This window comes from Cyprinodon variegatus, unplaced genomic scaffold (assembly GCF_000732505.1).
Source record: "Cyprinodon variegatus isolate N-32 unplaced genomic scaffold, C_variegatus-1.0 Scaffold658, whole genome shotgun sequence".
In the NCBI taxonomy this organism is placed as follows: domain Eukaryota; kingdom Metazoa; phylum Chordata; class Actinopteri; order Cyprinodontiformes; family Cyprinodontidae; genus Cyprinodon; species Cyprinodon variegatus.
This window is the reverse complement of record NW_015151111.1, coordinates 364,781-384,370: the sequence shown is the minus strand read 5'-3', so window position 1 is coordinate 384,370 and position 19,590 is coordinate 364,781. Positions and strand designations below refer to the sequence as shown.

Genomic DNA, 19,590 nt, shown 5'->3' with positions numbered 1-19,590 from the left:
TTCAGAAAGGTGTAGGTGGACAGCCCAGAATTGTCCCGACGAGGTCGCTCATCTGTGTTGGGCCATGAGTCTGTGGAGAGGTTGTTTGGTTTCTCCAATATAACAATCAGAGCATTCACCAACTGCATACACCACTCTGCTCATATTTTGTCTGGGAGGTTTGTGAGCGGAGTGGTATATGCAGTTCAATGCAAATTGGGGCATTGCAGGCAAACGAAGAAGTTGAACGACCCCCATTCCAAAGGGGCAGACCTGTTCGTCCGTTTCAATTTGCATGCTGCTTTGCTGGGCTACTGTATAAAGCCTGAAACTCAACTCTATTCCTGACATTTTGAATTGAAAAAGCTTCCTTGATGCGAAGCAAAACATCTTCAAACTTTGAAACAAAGTCCGGTGGATTGTTTAACTTTTTTGGAATGACTATGACCTGGATGACTTACAAGCTTTACCAGCATATTACACGATATTAGAACCAAAGCCTGGATGTTGCACCTATCCATTTCATAGTACAAGTTGATGATTCCACATGATTTAAGCCACATTTACTCTGTAACAGATGTTTTTTTCCAAAGTGAACATCTGGAAATAAAACTCAAATTCACACAAATCTTGTACTTGACCTATAGAAACAATATCGGTGAAAGTTTTCAAATTATCTACATCATTAATTAGCTTGAACTTGCACCGTGCATGATAAAGAAATGACGGGAAACCATCCAGAAGCTGCAAATGTTTGTTAGGGAGATGTAAAAGATGTTAAGCACAGAAGAAGCTGCATGTAGCCTTAAAGTGGTAATGGGGGGCACCCACATGGACTCAGTGACTCCATCTTTTTTTTTCAGGGCTTTTAAAACAGTAGGCATCAGCTGGCAAACGCTCCAAGAATAACTGAATGTGTTTTGTGAGGCTTTCTAACCCCTATTAACTACTACAGCCAATCTGTATTTAAAAACATGTCCATGTCCTGAAAGGCCCTGTCATTTTCAGCCATCAGTTGATAACATTACGACCGGTCATGCCGTTTCCTAGGCAACTCCTCTCTGACGCCACAGGGGCTGCACTGAGAGGCCACAGCTTGTTTTCAAACACAACAATGATGATGAGCAGGGTTTGTTTGAAATAACATGGAAGGCGGCTGGTATTCAATAATATACGATAAATTACATCTCAGAGAGTAAACCAAGAGTTACTGAAACATGCACTATGCACAGCAGATTTGATAGAAAGGCTAAGTTATCTATATGGTTGACACCAGCGGGGCATGACAGAAGAAGAGGTTTTTAATCTCAATATGTCTTTACTGGTGAAATAAAAGGAAAAAAAGAAAAATAAAGCAAGTAGGACCAGAATTAAGCCATTGCTCCTGCTCCTCAACAATTGTTGAGCTGATTGGTGCTGCCATGGTTCAGGCTGATCCTGAGGGTTGGAGTCACAGAGACCCTCCTTCATTAGACTATTGTTTAAAAGATTTCACTAACTTGACCTGAAACCAACAGATCATTATCATGTAATATGAGCTGTTAAAAACAGCATTTCTGAAGCATGCTGTGTTGTACCTGTAAACACTAGAACTACCAGGTCCCCAGAATTAAAAGCCGCAGACATTTTTTTCTGTGTAAAAAGTTTATGCCAGTTTCCCATTAGAACAGCATGGTTTTACCAACAGGACTCGATGCACAGCAATAGTTGCTGGGTTCACGTGTCTATATAGTGCTGTAGTGGCTAACTTGGAGTGACGTAGGCAGGAATATATCAATGACGTGACCAGGGAGTGGGAACATATTGAAGAGAAGGTAAGAATAGCTGAAAATGCGTAGCCGGAAATGTTCGAACAAGTAAATTTAATCAAAAACCAAAAATACCTTCATTGGTCTCTCAGGGTCAGAATTGACAGTTACAGCAGCATTGTTACGGGATATAGTTAAGTACTGACATGCATTAACAGTGAATATGTTTTTATTAAATTATGCAATGCTTCTGCAACAAAAGGACAATATGTGCAAGCATTGTGTCCAAGAAAATGCAACAAACAGATGTTTGACTGTTTGAGTAGCCAAGAACATAAAAATGGTTTAAGTAGAACTAATAAACCCTGTTATCAAATATAAATAGAGCTGAAACTATTAACTGGATAAATTGTGACTAATCGATTATTGAAATAATCGTCAACTAATTTAGTAATAGATTAATTGTTAACTGAAGTATAGAGACTCCAAAATGTGCCTTTAGCTTACAAAGCAACCCATTTAAGCAGTAATTGTAGCAAAATTGTAAAAAATATATATATATATATAAACATTTTGCATTAAAATTTTTTTTTTATCCATCTGTCAAAATGCTCTATCCACAACACCTCACATGGAAAAGTTTGAGTTTCACTTGGTTTAATATTGTAAAAATTTGCTTTAAAGAATCTTTGGCTATCCAATTATTAACTCTATCAATTGAAAAAAATGATGGACAGATGAATCGATTTGGAAAATAATCGTTAGTTGCAGCCTTAGAACAAACCATTACAAAACAGAAATATCGTAAAAAAAACAACAACATTGATCTCTCTCTAGTCTGTCCTTGGATGCGTCCCCTACCCTCAAATGTGATTATTGATGCTATGTGGGGGGCCCCGCATTGCATTAAAGGAACCCAAATGGCTACCACCCCCCTCATTGGGAGCCATTGACCAGGAGTTGTAAAATTCACTTGGAGTGGAGATTCACTCCTGAGTCCCCCTTTAGTCTTTATCAGCATGTATGGTATTAACAGGCTGTATGCTGGGATATTATAACCTGCTTTCTGTAGACGACACTTGGAATTATTTGTGTGAATTCATTCAAAAACAGTGACCAACTTAAATTAAGAAAAATAAAAGCTGAATTTTCCAATATTTCATATGGGTGGGACTAAAAGGGAAAAAAGCAACTAAACTTGTCAGTGAGATTGCATTAAAAAATAAAATAAACTAAATGTTTTAGACAAGTTAAATGTCTAAAAACTGTGACTATATATCATTATGTTTTTGTTTTTCTCTACATGCAAGATTGGGAACAACTCATTTAAGAAACTGGTTAAAGACAGATATTCTGTATAACTTCCAGACATGATGAAGCCTAAGATTAGACCTAAAATTAGCCCATAAATGAACACCAATTTACAGGAAATGGATTGAATCAAGTAAAGAATACTTTAATGCTTTTTTTCCACTGATAAGGCTGAACTGAATGACGTAAGCTGAGCCTTTGATTATATAACAGCTCAATGCCCAGCCAACAGCCCATCAACCTAGCCATTTATCACAAAAATGTAATATGCAATAGACATAAAGCTTGAATATGAGCCAGTGAACATTCTCATGTGTTATTGATTGTGGTGCTATAATAGTCCTGCTACCACTACTAATACTGCCTCCGTGTCTCACAGAAAACCTCAAACCAGCCAAAGTCCAGGTATAGTCTTCCTTTGGCCATATGGTAAGGTCATTAGACAAGCACAGTCTCAATTCAATGAATTTAGTAATAAAACTTAGTTTTTATAAAGTTTTTATAAGGTTTTTGAACAACGTCTCATGTCAAATTGGGGTATACAGAACTATGATTAGTACAGTTTTATATACAGTTTTAGTATAGTTTTATATGGCTTAGACCAGAGTAAAACCAGAGTAAATAAAATATGTTCTACACGTCACACATGTTGCTTCTGTTTTGATGCATTGATAAGATTTTGATGCATTTTAGAGAAAAGTTCAACTTCTATTTGGGGCTTCTTGAAAATGATGATGCAATGAAAGAAAATGGTGCGAAAGGAACATGGATGCATATGTCATAGCAGGTTGAATAAGTATAAACCACGTAAAATGGGGAAAACTTTTATTTACTTTGTGAGTTTGGTCAAATGTTATAATTACTTCTGCTTTAATAAAGATCTGTTAGGGCTAGCAACTATCTTATAGATGGTTTATGTTGAGTGTTACTTTAACACAAATCAATCGTTTTTTTTTGTTTGTTTTAAACCGTTTCTCATGTTTATCTAAAGCTCATTGTTAGAAAATTAGGTCAGTGGAAATTAGGGGTTAAGATCAGACTACAGGTGGCTTTTAATTCAAATCAATTTATTTGATCAAATTGGAAATGTATAATATATATAGGGTTTTATATTTGCCTTCAGATGTCTTACTAAATAATACTTATTTTAGGGACATGAAGGCACTCAGTGTTTCCATCAGAAATGAGCAAATAGGAAAGGTGCAGCTTCAGAGGCAGAACAAACAACCTGTCAAAAACAAAAAGCACCCAACAGTCCTGGTTTTGATACATTAAGGCAGAAAGCCTGGGGGCTATAGGACGCCTTCTTAGATACAGACAATTCGTATCCATTTGTGTCGTTATCCCAACAGAGCGAACCAGCCTGGATAGCACTCCTCCGCCCTGGCCCAGCTTTATATGATTAAGTGTTCAGGGCCCTGATGGAATAATAAGATTACAAAGAATCTCTGGGAATAAGATCAATGGAGAAGGTATACCATATTCATCTGTTTCTCCTGCCACACATGAATCCAGGTAAGCATCCCTCAAGGGTTTCCGCTGAGCTCCTCCACTGAGCCATTTCTGAAAGTATATAATCACAACAGTCCAAGAAACCCAAAGGTTATCCTTGGAGGAAAAGGGAAACCTTGCCGCTCAGTAGACTGCTTTTAAATAAAATACTTTAATAAACTAGAAAAGCCAATAACAGGGTCCAGTTCCATTATCTCCAAGTACCTTGGCTGTGAAAACAAACTCCTAGGCATGTTGGAAAAGGAATGAACAAAACCCTCCAGATCATTTTACTCTATTGACACAAAGGTTTGTGGCATGACACCAACAATGAGGAGGTTTAAAGTTTCTTTGCTCTACATTTACCGCGCTAAATGCACTAAAGCAAGGTGAAAGGGGAAAAAAACATTAGCCGCAGATTCCTTAAGGAACCAATGAGAGGTTGTTGCAGTGCATGTTTTAGATGCCAGGCATGATTAAATCATCCTTAGCAAACACAGCAAGGAAACCATTAGAGGAACAAAAAAAACAGTAGCTCAAAGAAGGCTAATTTGGCCATATTATTATGAAACTGTTACATGAACAATACTTTTCTAGATAAAACAATACATTTCTCTTATACTGTAAAACCAAGCATTTAACAGCTATAACACTCTACATTGAAGCCAAAAAATATCAAAGAGTGATCAGTCATAACCGAAGCTTGTTTTAAAATGAATACCACATATGTAAACATGAAGCTGATTTTTATGTTTAGGAAAGATTCAAATAATCTATTCATCTGATTAAATTTGCTGTCTTTCTCTTGGTTATGTAGGCCTGGGGATTACATTAATCTATCCTGCCTCTTAGAGCATGTTTATATAGAGCTATATTTCATCTGAAATGTTTTAAATAACTGAATTACTTGGAAAAACTGTTCAAAGAACTTGAAGGTCTGACTTCTGACTGTCGGTCATAGTATTTATTCCACTTTAGACATGGAAACCAACTACAGAGTACATACCAAACCAAACTCTAATGAAATATTTGGTCCTAAAAGTTCTGTAGGTTTGGATCAAAGAAGTTTAAAACCAGCCGTTCCACTGTTTTAGCCTCGAGACATGTGCTATTTTCAAAGTTTTGAATTAAAATAATCTGCTTCAATCCAGCTACCTATAACAATTTCCAGGAATTTGAGGGAGACATTTGTCTACTTGGCAGACTTTATATTAGTAGCCTGCAAAAAACTAGACTTTACAGGCAGAGCGGAAGGATGGACAGGACAAAGAGAGTAGGGAAGGAGAGAATAAGAGAAAGAATAATGCAAAACAGGAAATATAAAGGAAGGAAGCAAGTCCAAGCAAGAGAGGAAATAAAAGGAAAGAAGAGTAGAGAAGAACAGAATAAAGCTGAAAATACAAAGAAGAAATGTGGAGGAAGAAAATGAAAGAAGGAGATGAGAATTGGTAGAAGCAGAACAAGACAAGAATAAAGGACATGTGGAATGAAAAAAAAAAAAAAAAGAGTATGGGGAGTGTGGAGGAAGAGGAGGACGGATCAAATGGGGATATAAAAAGAGATGAACATAGAAGGAATAACAAGGAGGAAATGACAGAGAGAAGCAGAAAATCTGAAGGCAATCTGAGAGCTGGAATGAAAGAAGAAATTAAGAAATTAAGACAGAAAGAAAGGACAAGGCAAAAAAGAAACAGTAAAGACAAAAGGAATGACAAGAAAGTAAGCCAACCTTGAAGGAAAGAAGGACGGAAACATTTTCTAAAGTCTCTTTCCTTTTTAAACTTTAGTCAGAATGGAGAAATAATTCAATTTCCTTCCATAAATTACTGGAATGTATAACAAACATTTCCCTTTACAAGATATTTCATCCACAGTTTCAGTTTTAAACAACCATTGTTGCATAAATATATATAAAAACAGATTATAAATAACTAAAAACAAAAAAGATTTCTGCCAACACCATCCTCATAGAAACACTAAGAGCAGATGTTTTCTGGGTCATGGTTTACGTTCAGCTGCAGATCCCCTTTGAATGCTGAGCAGCACAATCACTGTAGCATCTGAAACAGGAAAGCTCTGGCCTGGGCAGGACCACCACTTAGGCTAACTACTTCCTGTCAGAAAGATTGAACAGCAAGATGATTACATAGGCTGGCGAACCATTTCTCACTTCAAACCGACAGACCTTTAGCAAACGATCAATGAGACCAATTATAAGCAGGAGTATGTCTCAGCATCACGTCTTAGCTAAACATTAAATGGAGAAAGACGAATGTTACAGCCACATATCAACACTGTTCACATCTGGATAGAAGATGTGCCAAATCTTTACATCCTCAGGAAAGATATGACTATCAAAATCTCAGACTGGTCTTTCCCTATGGCCCCTGAAAAAATATCCAACATAGCAAGAGGGCAGGAAGGCGGGAAAGCAAACCAGACAGAAGGTAGAAGGCGGACTTTAAAAAAAAAAAAAAAAAACAGGGGAAGTTTCGCATCCTGTGTTAAACAGTGACCATTTCCTAATGAAAAAATTTTTGTAGCAGTTGGGCTGACATTACAAAAAGGACATTGCAATTGTACAGCTATTAAAGTGGAGTGGTTAAAACAACAACAATGTAGGGAAACACATTTGGTCTTTAATTTTACTTTATTAAAAGAAGTAAACTAGTTGAAATGGTGCGAACCATTAAGAGATAACTGGTCGTTGCTCAGATTTACGTAGATCTTATGCTGTGGATCCTTCATAGTCTTTGGTGCTTTATTCTAATTCAGCAAATCATGTATACTTTGGTCAAGTTATTGTTCAGTGTTTCACTGACACTGACGATAAGCATAATATGACAGACAATGAATCAAAGTAGGGGTGTCCCTATACAGCTTTCTAATTTCCTATATGACAGAGATGCTGCAGCTTTAAGAACTGACTGATACAGATATTGACCCGACATGATAATAGCACTAATCATACAGGCTTTTATTACCTATTTTTAAGGATACACCAAATTTCCGTCACCGAAAATATTTGGGAGAAAACTGCATTTTCGGTTTTCGGCTGAAAGACCTTTAACTTTGAAAAAACACGGCAAAAACTTGCGATGACGCAAAAAACAGTACATCCAGCACTGGGGATCACAAGCCAACAGCACCGCCAGCTCAGGTTGTCGAGCGCACGAAGTAAAGCACTAAAGCAAGTGAGCGCAGTTTCCATAGCAGAGTTTGTTAAGAGTTCAGCGTGCGGCAGACATGTTTTGAGTGAGGGGGGGTTGTGGGTTTAAACGCGGCACATCGGTCTCGATGTGCACAAATGCCGTAGAAATCCAAACATCTCCATCACTGTTCTGAATATCAGAATAATTCGACAGGGAAAAAGAAACTGACAGCGAACCACTCAGTCTGTGGCAAAAACGCTTAAAAATGTCAGCGGCAGATAAACATTTTGATACTTCTGTAATTGATTTATAGAAATGCCTTGATTTTAGTAAGAGTTAGAACACATAGCAAAAATAACTATGGTTCTAATCTTATGGTTCTATAATATTTCTTTTGGTTTTTCAGTTTTTGGACTTTTTGCAACTGAAATAAACACAGGGTGGTGAGAGATTGCCCATTACTTGGTATCTGAATATCTAGGTCACAGCAAATGCAAAACACACTTTGGTTTCCATGAAAGAAAAGTTGGGCAGAGCAGCCAAAATCTGCAGGCCTCTCACTAGAAACAGCCACATGCACTAAACAGAGTCACACCAGACAAATTATTTGGCTCAAGCTCTATTTCTGGAACGCTGAACAGTGGACGTACACCAACCCAGGTCAGAAACAATGAAAGAATGCCTCACGCTTAGTTCGGAGCTCCCAGTTGATCATTTACTGACGTGTTGCTACATTGTGACAGAGCCAAGATATTTGAGAGCAATGTTTAAAAATAAAACAAATCTAAAATACTTCCATTAAAAATACAGTTGATTGTCATAATGAGGAAAAACAAGGTGAAAATGGGGAGAAAGGAAAAGAGGGAGGGTCCGCAGGGAGAGTGGGAGGCCGATGAAGACAGCAGCAGAGACTCCAGCGTCAACAGCAGCCACCAGAGAGAAACATGCCTATCCCTGGAGCTCATTTCCTGCTTCATGGAAGACTTTTATGGAATTGTAGTAGCGTGGCTCACGTCACGATGAGGGGAGATGGCAAGTAGGGAGAAAGATCAGGCCCAGTTCCCTCTTAGCACCCATCCATCTATGTACTATGCTGTGAACCGCTTTGCTTTATCATCTTCTTCAAAGATTCAATTTAAATAAAATGTAGTATTTGAAAAAAAAAACACTGCTTATTCTAAATTTATTAGTGAAAACGAAAAACAGGAATATAAGGAAATACAACGGGGTTATTGGAGGATAGGAAGGAGGAAAAAAAAATCTCCTGGAAAGAGCATGAACCCACATAAATTTTATCTCAAGGGCCATTTCGGCAGCTGGAGCATTCAGTGTGAGGGATGTTTTGCAGCACGTCTCCACCACAGTGGCACAGCATCCGCATCGCATTCCGTGTGAGCGCACAGTAAGCGTTGAGCTTAAGGTTACAAGCTGAAGGCCGGATATTATCTTATGGGATCTTCTGCTAGATGGTAAATGGTAGAATTCACGTCTCGATCGAGTAAATCATCCAGAGGTACCCCAGACCATCACACTACTATCACCATGTTTAACTGTTGGTATGATCTTTATCTGAAATGTTATTTCTCTAAAAAGTTACACTTTTGTCTCATCGGTCCACAGAATTTTTGACCAAAAGCCCAGAAGATCAAGATATTTTTGGCAATTTTAAAACGGAACTAAAGAATTATTTTCAGTTAGAATTATAGTTTGGAAAAATGGTGTTATTCACAGAATATTCAGGATTTAACAAAGAGAAATTTATTTTCACACATAGAACAGGCTGGCTGCATTCAGATAAACTTCTATATTAAAACTGATGGATGACTATGAATATTTCTGAATGACAAATTATTTTTCCAAAAGCACCAGCATGCCCAGCTTTCAGTTTGTACAAGCTAGCTGAAACTCACACAACTAGTCAGATTATCTTAGCTAAATACACATGCAAATCCTTCTCTACACAGTCCGTTCAAACTGAATAGATCTCATGCAGCTTGCTGCTGTATGTACATTATTTTCCCTATTTAATGGAGGGGCTTTTAGAAAAAAAGAAAAAATGTTGTTTTTAGAAAAACATGGGCAAAACAGAAGAAAGTCTAGATGATGGATGGATGAAAAGATAAAGTAGCCGTGGGGTGGTTAATCAGCTGCCTTTTAAATACTGCTCTCCTGCAGGTTTGAAGGGGAAAGCGGAGGGAGGGTCCGTTATGGAGATCAATACCTAAGTGGCTTCCTGGCATTTGTCTATTTAATCCATTATCAAAGGCCATTTGAGCCTACAGAACCCAAGAAGGGTCGAATGATAGAAGAAGAATGCATGTGAAGGAGACACACCCACCGACCCACTGCAAGACTCACGTGTGGGAGCACATGCATGTGTACTAATGACAATTCAAAACAAAAAAAACAAACATAAGCATTTGACATCAACAGATATAAAACAGGCTAAGAATGTTTGGGTGTGAAGGAAAGATGCACTTACCAGTGAGCACTATTTTAAATAAAGTAAAATAGAATACAAGATCCTATAGACCCAAACCTACTAAGTTCAGCTGTTCTATAATACGATAAATAATGTGATTGTGAAGGACAGGATTTACTTTATTATGAGTCATCTTTAAATGTGGATTATAAAGTCATGTACTTCATAGTCTTGTGATTTAGCCACAACATCTTCCAGCTTCTTCTCTTCAATAGAATCGCACAGGAAATCTAAACTTGTTGTCAATTATAATTAAAAAAAAACAGTTTTCCTCAAATTAACACATTTCTAAAATCAACCTACTGCTTGTTTTTAAGAACAAAAAAGATCCATATAAACCAACCAACAACATGTTAAGTCCACACTGCAGCTTAGTTAATGAATATAATACATAACAACCTTTTGCCTTAAGGTAGTAGAGATGCTCCCACTCTCAGCTGTCAGTTGCACAAACGCACTAGAACACTAGTAGAAAATAAACAGTCCAATGTTCTGCTACTCAATATGAGAGTGACTGTTAAAGTAAAGCTCACTTCAGAGGGCTGCAAATGAATCACACCTAGTGAGGAAGAGCTAAACGGCTGCAGAAATATAAAGACATTTCTGCAACATTACCTTAAATTTATAAACCGTTCTGTAAAACAAGACTTGTGTTTGTAACTCGGCTGGCCTGAAAATAATCATCTCAATTACACAACAACAATGGATAAGGGCTGGTCCCAGGAGCAGTCCCTGTCAGCCTACAAATGGAACCAACGCTGCCCTTTACTGAGCATGGATGTATCCCAACATAGACGACCGCAGAGAACAAAGACCTCAATTATGTGGAGCTCCAACAGGAGAGCTAAAACGGGACCCAAAGACGCGGGATAAAAACCTTGGAGCTCTGCAGGAATTCTGAGCATCTGAGCACCATCGGCACACAACAAGCTATCGCTGCTAAATGGAACTGCCACCACCGCTGACCTTTTCTCCAGGCGTCATGAAACGAGTCAGTGTTCAAGTGAGTGGAACAGAGGGCTCTTATGCTCACTGGCACCCAAACTTCTCCGTAACATTTCAGTGCATACAGAACAGTACAAGTATGGAGGGTAGCAGTATGGTTTCCTAATGCAACCGGCTGTATTTATATATCCTGCAATACAAGGCAGGTCTATGAAGAAAACTCTGTTGGCCAATCAAATGATGATGCAAAAAAACATATGGTAAGCAAAGGGGGTCAATTAAACTGAGCTACTACAGGTTTAGGCATCACATGTAAAATTGATCATTTAATGCACATTTAAAGATAAATAAAAAAAATGCATGAATAACATTTGACCTTTCCTGAAAATCAGTTGCAAAGATTAAAGTTAGCAGTTCAAAGGCAGCTGGTTTCAGAGCTCCCTCCTTTTCTTTTTTTCCCTCATTCTAGTCCAATGACAGAAAACATTAAAAGACCGTCTGATGACCTGAGGGTTACAGGGTTTGCACCTGACATCCAACTCTGATGTGTGCTGTAAAAAGCTTTTCTTAAAAAAAAAAAAAGCCTTTTTCTAACTCTAATCAATGTATTCCATCTGATGTCAAACTTGGGATTTGAACCAAATAGAATGGCATTTTTTATTATTTTTTTAAAGGTAGAAATCCTGACTAAGGATGCACTGATGTGAAAATGTCAACCAATTGCTATATCTGAGGTTACTATAGTTATAGCAGATGTAGCAGTGTTTTACCTCTATTATATACACTTGATGATTCCAAGCAATCACAACTTTATTCTGTAAACATCGTTGAGGTTTAGGGGCAATTGGAACATCTAAATTTCACTGAATTGATGGAGTGACCTCATTCTTTTGCCAGTATAGTATACACCCTACCCTCTTTACTCAGTGAAAAAAAATATAAAAAAAATGTCCCATATAACATTTCTTCTCGTCTCAGTTAAGCATCCCACACTCCTGTTCTGCATCACCATCCCTCTTTAATTTCCAAACAAACACGACATGATCAACCCCTCCCGCTACTGAAACAGATAAAAAAAACACAGCAACAAGGTGGAGAAAAAAAATCTGTTAATATCAGCCCCGCTTAACTAGTAGGAATGATACAGATATGTTGGCAAATTATCAACTTTGGCAGATACTGTGCTTCCAAAAACTGAATCCATCCTCTCATTAACTAAGAGACTGTGACAAACTATAGTGGTAGAGAAGAACAAGGCTGTTTGTCATCAGCATAAATGTGGTTATAGATGCTGCAGCGCACTATAATCTGAACAATGGCTGCTAAATAAAAGAATCCCAAGAATAGAGCCTTGTGGAACCCCAAAATTACAGACAGCTTTCTAGTCTGGCAAAAAAAAAGAAAAAAAGAGCCGAATTAAACAAGGCACCCAAAAACTTGCCCTACATCTCCAGTTAATTAACCATTATGTTATCATATGCTAGACATAATATGAGATCCAGTGGATCCAACCTAGACTGAACGAATAAAGTCCCATTACTTTAGCAAGGTATAAAACATGGCTGAAAGGCACTAAATTGTTATTTTTTATCCAAAATTAGGGACATTTGCTGAAAGTACCAAACTGTAAAAGGAATTGTTCCTCTCTAGACCGTGATAAACAGAATTCTTTTGGGCTCCCGGCCAAAAGAATAAGGCAAAATGTCAGCTGCTGACTCAAGCTTTCAGTAACATTTTGTTCTTTTGCAATGCTTGCGGAATCCTCAGAGTGGTGCCTACTTTGAAAGAATGAGGTATTTACTGCCCAACAAATGTGACCAGATAACAGAAGTCAGCCTCAAAAACATACACAACACTCTCACACAGCATGCAGAAGGCAGAAAAGTTATCCAATGGCTACAAATGGAACAAAAACAGCTATTTGAGACTCTAAATCAATGCATTTATATGAATCAAGTCAAAAATCAGTCAGTAGACAATACCCATGCAAGACAAAACCAAATGCCCCTGTACCTAGTTTCTCCACAAGTTTGAGCATTACACCACCAATGTGGATTTCTCCGGTGACCCTCAGAGACACATCCCTGTGGAGGTCGGTAACGTGCATCTTCAGCTCCCACGTCCCATCGGCGTAGCAGCCATCGGGCATCCGGATCCCATCCAGAGCCATCCTGTAAAAAAAAAAAAAAAAAAATGTTAAGTGGAGAAACAACATAGACAAAACATGTGCAAAGCCCATTTAAAGTCTTTAAAGAAATGTTAATTGTTGTTTGACATCCACATTTTGCCTCTGATCCTTCACCAAGGATTCACACAACTACGATTCTGCTGTTATTCTAAACTTTCTCTATTCCCTGGCTCATGCCTGCAGCAGTTAACAGATAGCTTTGGATACAGACAGGTCCATTTTTTAAAGCTTTTTTGGTTCCATTCATTCAAAAATCTTAATTACTTTTAAAAAAATTCAAATCGACTTATGATTAGCTGACAGTTAATTAGATTAAACGTTTTTCCATCAGATATTTGATAATGAGGCTCTAAGAATTAATTTTAAAGCTAACACCATCCACTAGAGGGGGCCACTGTTCATAAGCAAAGCCTCACTGGTATTTTTGTAAGAGAATACCAGACGAAATGAGCTAACAATGTTTCCTTGGGTAATTAAAGCTCTTTAATGGTGACAAGGATGCTGAATGAATTTTATACAACTCTGTTGCTAAATATATACATCGTATAAACCCAAATAGTGTCAATTTAGCCATGCTGCATGGTGGAGCAGCATCATCTTCTCTTATGTGCTCAGGAGGCAAGGATGTGATGAAAAATGGAGAAAACAGAAAAAGAAATGCTGGCAATAAGCAGGGTAGATGGGTGTGGGATTTTTATATATGTGTTTTATCTTATAAATGTGTCTACTTTAATAATGTGATAAGAAATTCTTGTTGTTTATAAAGTCAGTTTTAATACAGCTGATCTAATATTTCTTTTACTCAGTAAACCTGATAAATTTGGTCATGAGTTAAAAGCTCCATAACTTTTCTGTCAGATGTAAGTTTAGATCACTCCATTAATATGACTTCCAGTCAGAAAATAAAACTTGTACATAAAATTAAACGCAACTTAAAACCAGGATGGGGTGATTAATTAATAATATCAATTAATAAAATATGCAGTTCATAAAGATTTCATTTTTGAAGTTAATTTATCAATGAATTCCTTGAGCTTCCATAGCTGAGGGCGACTTCAGTTCATAAGTATTTGCTCTTAGATCTGTACTTAATACTGCAAAACTAGCTCAACTTGGCTGTAATCATTATCTTATTTTAATTTCCTTGTTTGTTGTCAAAGATTGTTTTAAAAGCATTTTTCATAGCTGAAATTTCGTTGTTCTTTAAATAAAGGTTGATTCCCAGAGGGGATCAGCGAAATTAAACCTAGTTTTTGAAAGTAATGTGTCTCATTTGTAATTTTTAACCATGAAACTTAAGAAAAAACAATCAATTGAAATTTGGAGAAAAAAAATCTGATCAGATTTAGATTTCTAAGCCATATCACCCAGGCCTATTTCAAACATAAAATCTATATAAAAAATATATATATATAATGCAAGGATGTAAAGTTTCATCAAATGTCAGATAAACTCTTCATAGAATCTTACTTTGAAAAAAAAATTACAGATTCCCCTACATTTATATGAAAAAAAAATAAATTATTTGGTTAATTTTTTTGTCAATTACCAAGCATGGATTTCAAGCTAAACAGGTGTTCTTTTAGATCAGCATACCCATAGTCAATATAAGACATCATATTTGCATACATGTATGCTATTCCCATTTCTCACTTTATTTTTGTACAAAAAATACACTTCAAACTAAAAAAAAATATTAAAAAAATATATTTAAGGTCAGGTCGCCACGCTTCAAAATACACCAAAAAGGAAGTAATTAAATTGCTTTTTTTTAGTACAAAACTAAAGGGATAAACATGGATTGACTATGGGTATGGTGGTCTGACAGAACTCCTGGTTCCTCTTTATAAAACCTCCCCTGTTGAACACAGAACCCGCCAAAAAGTTACCACCGTCCGTGTATCTGTCACTCGGTGGCCTGGCTTTTCAACGCAATAAAAACACGGCGGAACAAAGCCTCGTTTCCCGCGAGCAGCAGAGACCTTTGGCAGCTTTTATCTACGTCATCGTGCCGCCGCCGCCTCCTCACCTGTTGTTAAAACTAACGGTAACGGCTGCCTCCCAAATAGGGCTTAATTATGTAAGCAGCAGCAGCAGCAGCAATTCCCCGGCTGCTCCATGCAACCATATACCCACTCAGTCGGTCCCTGAAGAAAGAAGTTCAACTAAAAGTAGGGGAGGAGGAAAAAAAATAACCCCCCCAAAAAACTCACAAAGATAAACAAAAGTCAACTTTTAATTAAACGGATGAAAGTCTCGCGATAATCATCATTAAAAAAAGAGGTTTGCTTATTTCCGAGCGGCGAACGAGCTGATCTTAGAGGACGAGCATTTAAATGTGGACACTCACCTTCACAAAGACGGAAAAAAAATACCTAAACAGTAGATTAAACGGCGCAGAATGAGTCCCACTTCTTTAAATCATGTATATGCTCTGGACTTGGTGCTAAAAACAGAAAGAAATCCCCGAAGAAGTCGCTGAAGAAGTGAAGTATCCCAAACAGTTTTCCAGGCAGCAGCAGGCTTCGGATTAATGGAGTCCAGCCCTCCCTCTTTTCTCTCCCCCCTCCCTCTCTCTTTCCAGCAGGGATAACGTCACCGCTTCAATCCCACTTTTCCTTTCTGACTGGAAAGAGTCCACTGCTGAACCCCATCCCCTTCACACAAACGTCCCAGATAAAGCCTTCAAAAGACTACCAAGCATTCATTTTCCCATTTCTTTTAAATTTATTTTTTAATTTCCCTTACAAGAGGGCGGTTCTAAACAGGGGCCAACAGAGGGGGGGAGCCAGTTGGGGCCAACTAACATAAAAGCCCAAGCAGAACATTAGGCAAGGCAAGTTAAATTTATTTGTATAGCACAATTCAGTACAAAGACAATACAAAGTGCTTTACATGATTAAAATAAAGGAAGATAAAACAGAACCAAAGCAAGTAGCAAAAAATAATAATAAAAAAAAATTAGGACAATGATAATCCCTGTGAATACAAAATTAAATGATAATATTTTAACTTAACCCTTTATAAGGCACCCAGTGAAATACTTAAAAAAAAAAAAAATAAATAAATAAATAAATAAATTTAGCCAATAGTGTTATTGAAATCCAGGACAAGACCTTATTACCTTTGGAACATTCAAAAAAATATGGATATTTTGTTGGCTAAAATAAATGTCAATGTAATAACAAAAAAAACACCAACTTTCTTGAATATATTACGAAAAATAACAAAAGTGCTTCTATAAGAAATTCATGAAAAACACTCACACAATGAAAAACATTTTTTTTGGTCCAACATAACCTTAGAGGCATTAATGCTGATACTGACACTTACATTTTTTAGTTTGTAAACCTAAATATAATTGTTAACGAGGCTTATTAACTTTATAACTTTACTTTTTAACTTTTCAATTAGCTTTTTAATGTTTTTTTCTTGACTTATATAGGGCTCATATAATTGGTCAAATACCAAAATCAGATGTACAGCCATGAAGCAGTATCTTTGCTGAATGGCTCCATTTGTAAGGCAAGTAAATCAAAAACGGTAACTTGCCCTATAAAGGGTTAAGTTTCAAATTTCCCATCAAAAATTTTCTTGGCCTCCACAAAATTTTGTAATCATGATTTTAATTTGTTGATTCTTGTCAGGGCTGAGATTTTTTTCCATGAATTGAAATTTCCAGTCATTTATTTTAAGAAATTATGCTGTTTTAATTGGAAATGTGTATTTTTTGGCTTGAAAATCCCATCCAACCCAATTTTATTTATTAAGCACTTATAGAACAACCACAGCTGACCGAAGTGCCGTACAGAAAAAATATATAAAACATAAGATAAATAAAAAATAAAACAGCTAAAATATGGGTAAAAAAAAACATTCACACAATCAAATCAAGATAAAAGGAATAAAAGGATATATATTTTTTTTTAAATCCCTTAAAATAGGAAAAGAAAGCCATGAATATAAACAAAAAGCTAAAATAAACATAATTTTTGGAATATCACGGTCGACCTACATTAATAATTCCAGAATATTGCATATTTCTCACCCGTTTTATATAAAAAAGACCAGTTTTAATCAAGTCATCTTAGAACATATGTAAAACTGACACTTTTTTCTTTATTGGGTTCAGAATAACCTTTATCAGATGAAAACTGTGATCCTATCTCAAATGACTAAAGCCATCACCTTAATTTTGAGATAATTAAACCAGAAGTGTAAAGAAAGAAATTAAATGTGTCCAAGGGTCCTATCACTAACTATGTCTGTTTTAGACATTATCATTCGTATTTTCTTTTTTGTACTATGTTTTCAGTACAGGGGCCCCAACAGGGGCCAGGACCAGGGAATTAACCCCTGTAGGCTCCTGTCTAGAACCGCACATGTCCATGTGTGTTCAGAAATATAGAGATAATTGAAAATGATAAAAGGAACATCTGGTTAGATGTTATCCACCAGCTATGTCACTGACAGGAGGTAAATTAAAGGTGAAGAAGTTTGCCGAAACTTAAACAAACAGATAAAGAGAAATTATACAAAATATTTTGGATCAGATTTAACTTTGTGGAAAGCCTCCAGAATATTCAGCAGCTTGCAAGGTTACTGGAGACAGGGAAGATTTCCAGCAACCCTTATATGGCAACAGTGCTGCTGAGCCTTGCATCAGATGCCAGGGACTACTAGTTCTCTAGATTTAAACGACCTCACTGAATGACAGATGAGTTCATTTCAAAACCCCTTTATCTTTTAAATCGATCACTCCATTCTCTCCCATATCTCAGCATGATTCCTGACATCCTGAATTGAGCATAAAACTGCCATGGTGTAGTTACAAACAGGAACATTTTAGGGGAGAATCAGAATAGACCATTCCTGCAGAGCATATCTCTGTGATATTATTGCCTAATTGTATATATTTTTTTTATTTAGAGTCTATACTCATACAAGTATAAATAAATATTGGAAAAGTCTGGCACAGATTCTAAGTAAATTAAGATTAAGACTTTGACTAGACCATTCTAATACATCCTAACCATTGGAGTGTAGCTCTGACTTTATGTGTTTTGTTTTTTGATTTACTTTTTTTTTATTATTAAGGAGTGCATACATTTAGCTCCGGTCAGCTTGCTTCTAAAGAAGAACCCTCCCCACAGCATGACTTTGCCACCACTGTGTTTTTCAGATGTGATGGTGTTCCTCATTTTCCTTTTGATTTTGACTTTTAAAAAAAATCCTGAAAATGTTTATCTCACACACATAAAATACAAGGATGATTGTGGTTCTTTTTAATTTCAATTGTTTTTTATAGAAATTATATTTATATTGGTATACCTTGGATATAAGTAGTTTCTTGGGAATAATGACGTTAAGAGTTTGTCTGGACACAAGAAACAGGCGATAATATAGTCTAGCTGCTGCTGCTCCTGGTTTCACAGCTGTAGATGAAAGATAACAATTTATATAACAGTGAGTGATTACACAAATCACACGTCTGGGTTAAGACGCTAGAAAAAATGTAACCCTGCTCCCCAAAGCAGCAGCACAATACACATTCTTCCACATGCTCTCCAAGTGAGCAGCAGTCACATCCCATGAATCATCAGAGTTTCTGGCCCAGTTTCCTGGTGAACTCACTCCTCCAGTCCTCCAGCAAAGGAATCTGGGCCTTCAGACCCCAGGTTTGCATCAAAGCGATTTATAACCTCTCTCCCTGCTGCTCTGAATCTCCACCCGTTAGGATCTGGCAGCCAACCGGTTGCCTTTTATAGGCTGTGTTTTAATTGCAGAGTAAACAGTTGAGACCGACGCAAAGCAGAAGAGTCAGATAAGGAGTTGGCTCAGCTGTTGCTGATGTGGAGGATGACCGAGGAGGTGAGGCACATAAAGAAGAAGCAGAAAGTTGATGGAAAAAGGAATTTGAACTTTCACACTGTAGAAGAATGTATTCTTATGAACCTTTACTCTTTTAAATTCCCATTTTACATGTCCATACATCACTGATGAATAAAAATGACATTTAGGTTAATAGACATCTGTTAAAATGGCTCATTCAGCAGACATGATGAGGCAATGCAGACTGAACAGATGGTCAATGTGGCCTTTGTTCCAGTGTGATGCTGTAGTAGACTGACCTCTGCTGGTGACAAAGAGAAAAACATGCTATCATCCATAAGGAATGAGTCAGTTTTTATTTAAACTACTCCCATCTGTTAACTTGGATGTTGCAGATGTTCCTATGTTGCATAAAATAAATAAAAAACAAACAAACCCATGAGCTCATGTGGACTCCATCAG

At 37.0% G+C, this 19,590-nt stretch overlaps 1 protein-coding gene across 4 annotated transcripts in view; it reads right to left on the bottom strand.

Annotated features, from left to right (window-relative positions):
* Positions 1-15,854, bottom strand: part of fermt2 (fermitin family member 2) — a 47,828-nt gene extending 31,974 nt beyond the window's left edge. For all 4 annotated transcript variants that reach the window (XM_015393798.1, XM_015393799.1, XM_015393800.1 and 1 more), the window contains exons 1-2: positions 15,647-15,854; positions 13,122-13,279 (exon numbers count right to left, since the gene is read on the bottom strand). In XM_015393798.1, the coding sequence (XP_015249284.1) occupies positions 13,122-13,278 (157 nt within the window). In that variant the 5' untranslated portion in view covers position 13,279; positions 15,647-15,854. The remainder of the gene's footprint in view (positions 1-13,121; positions 13,280-15,646) is intronic.
* Positions 15,855-19,590: the final 3,736 nt, after the last annotated feature.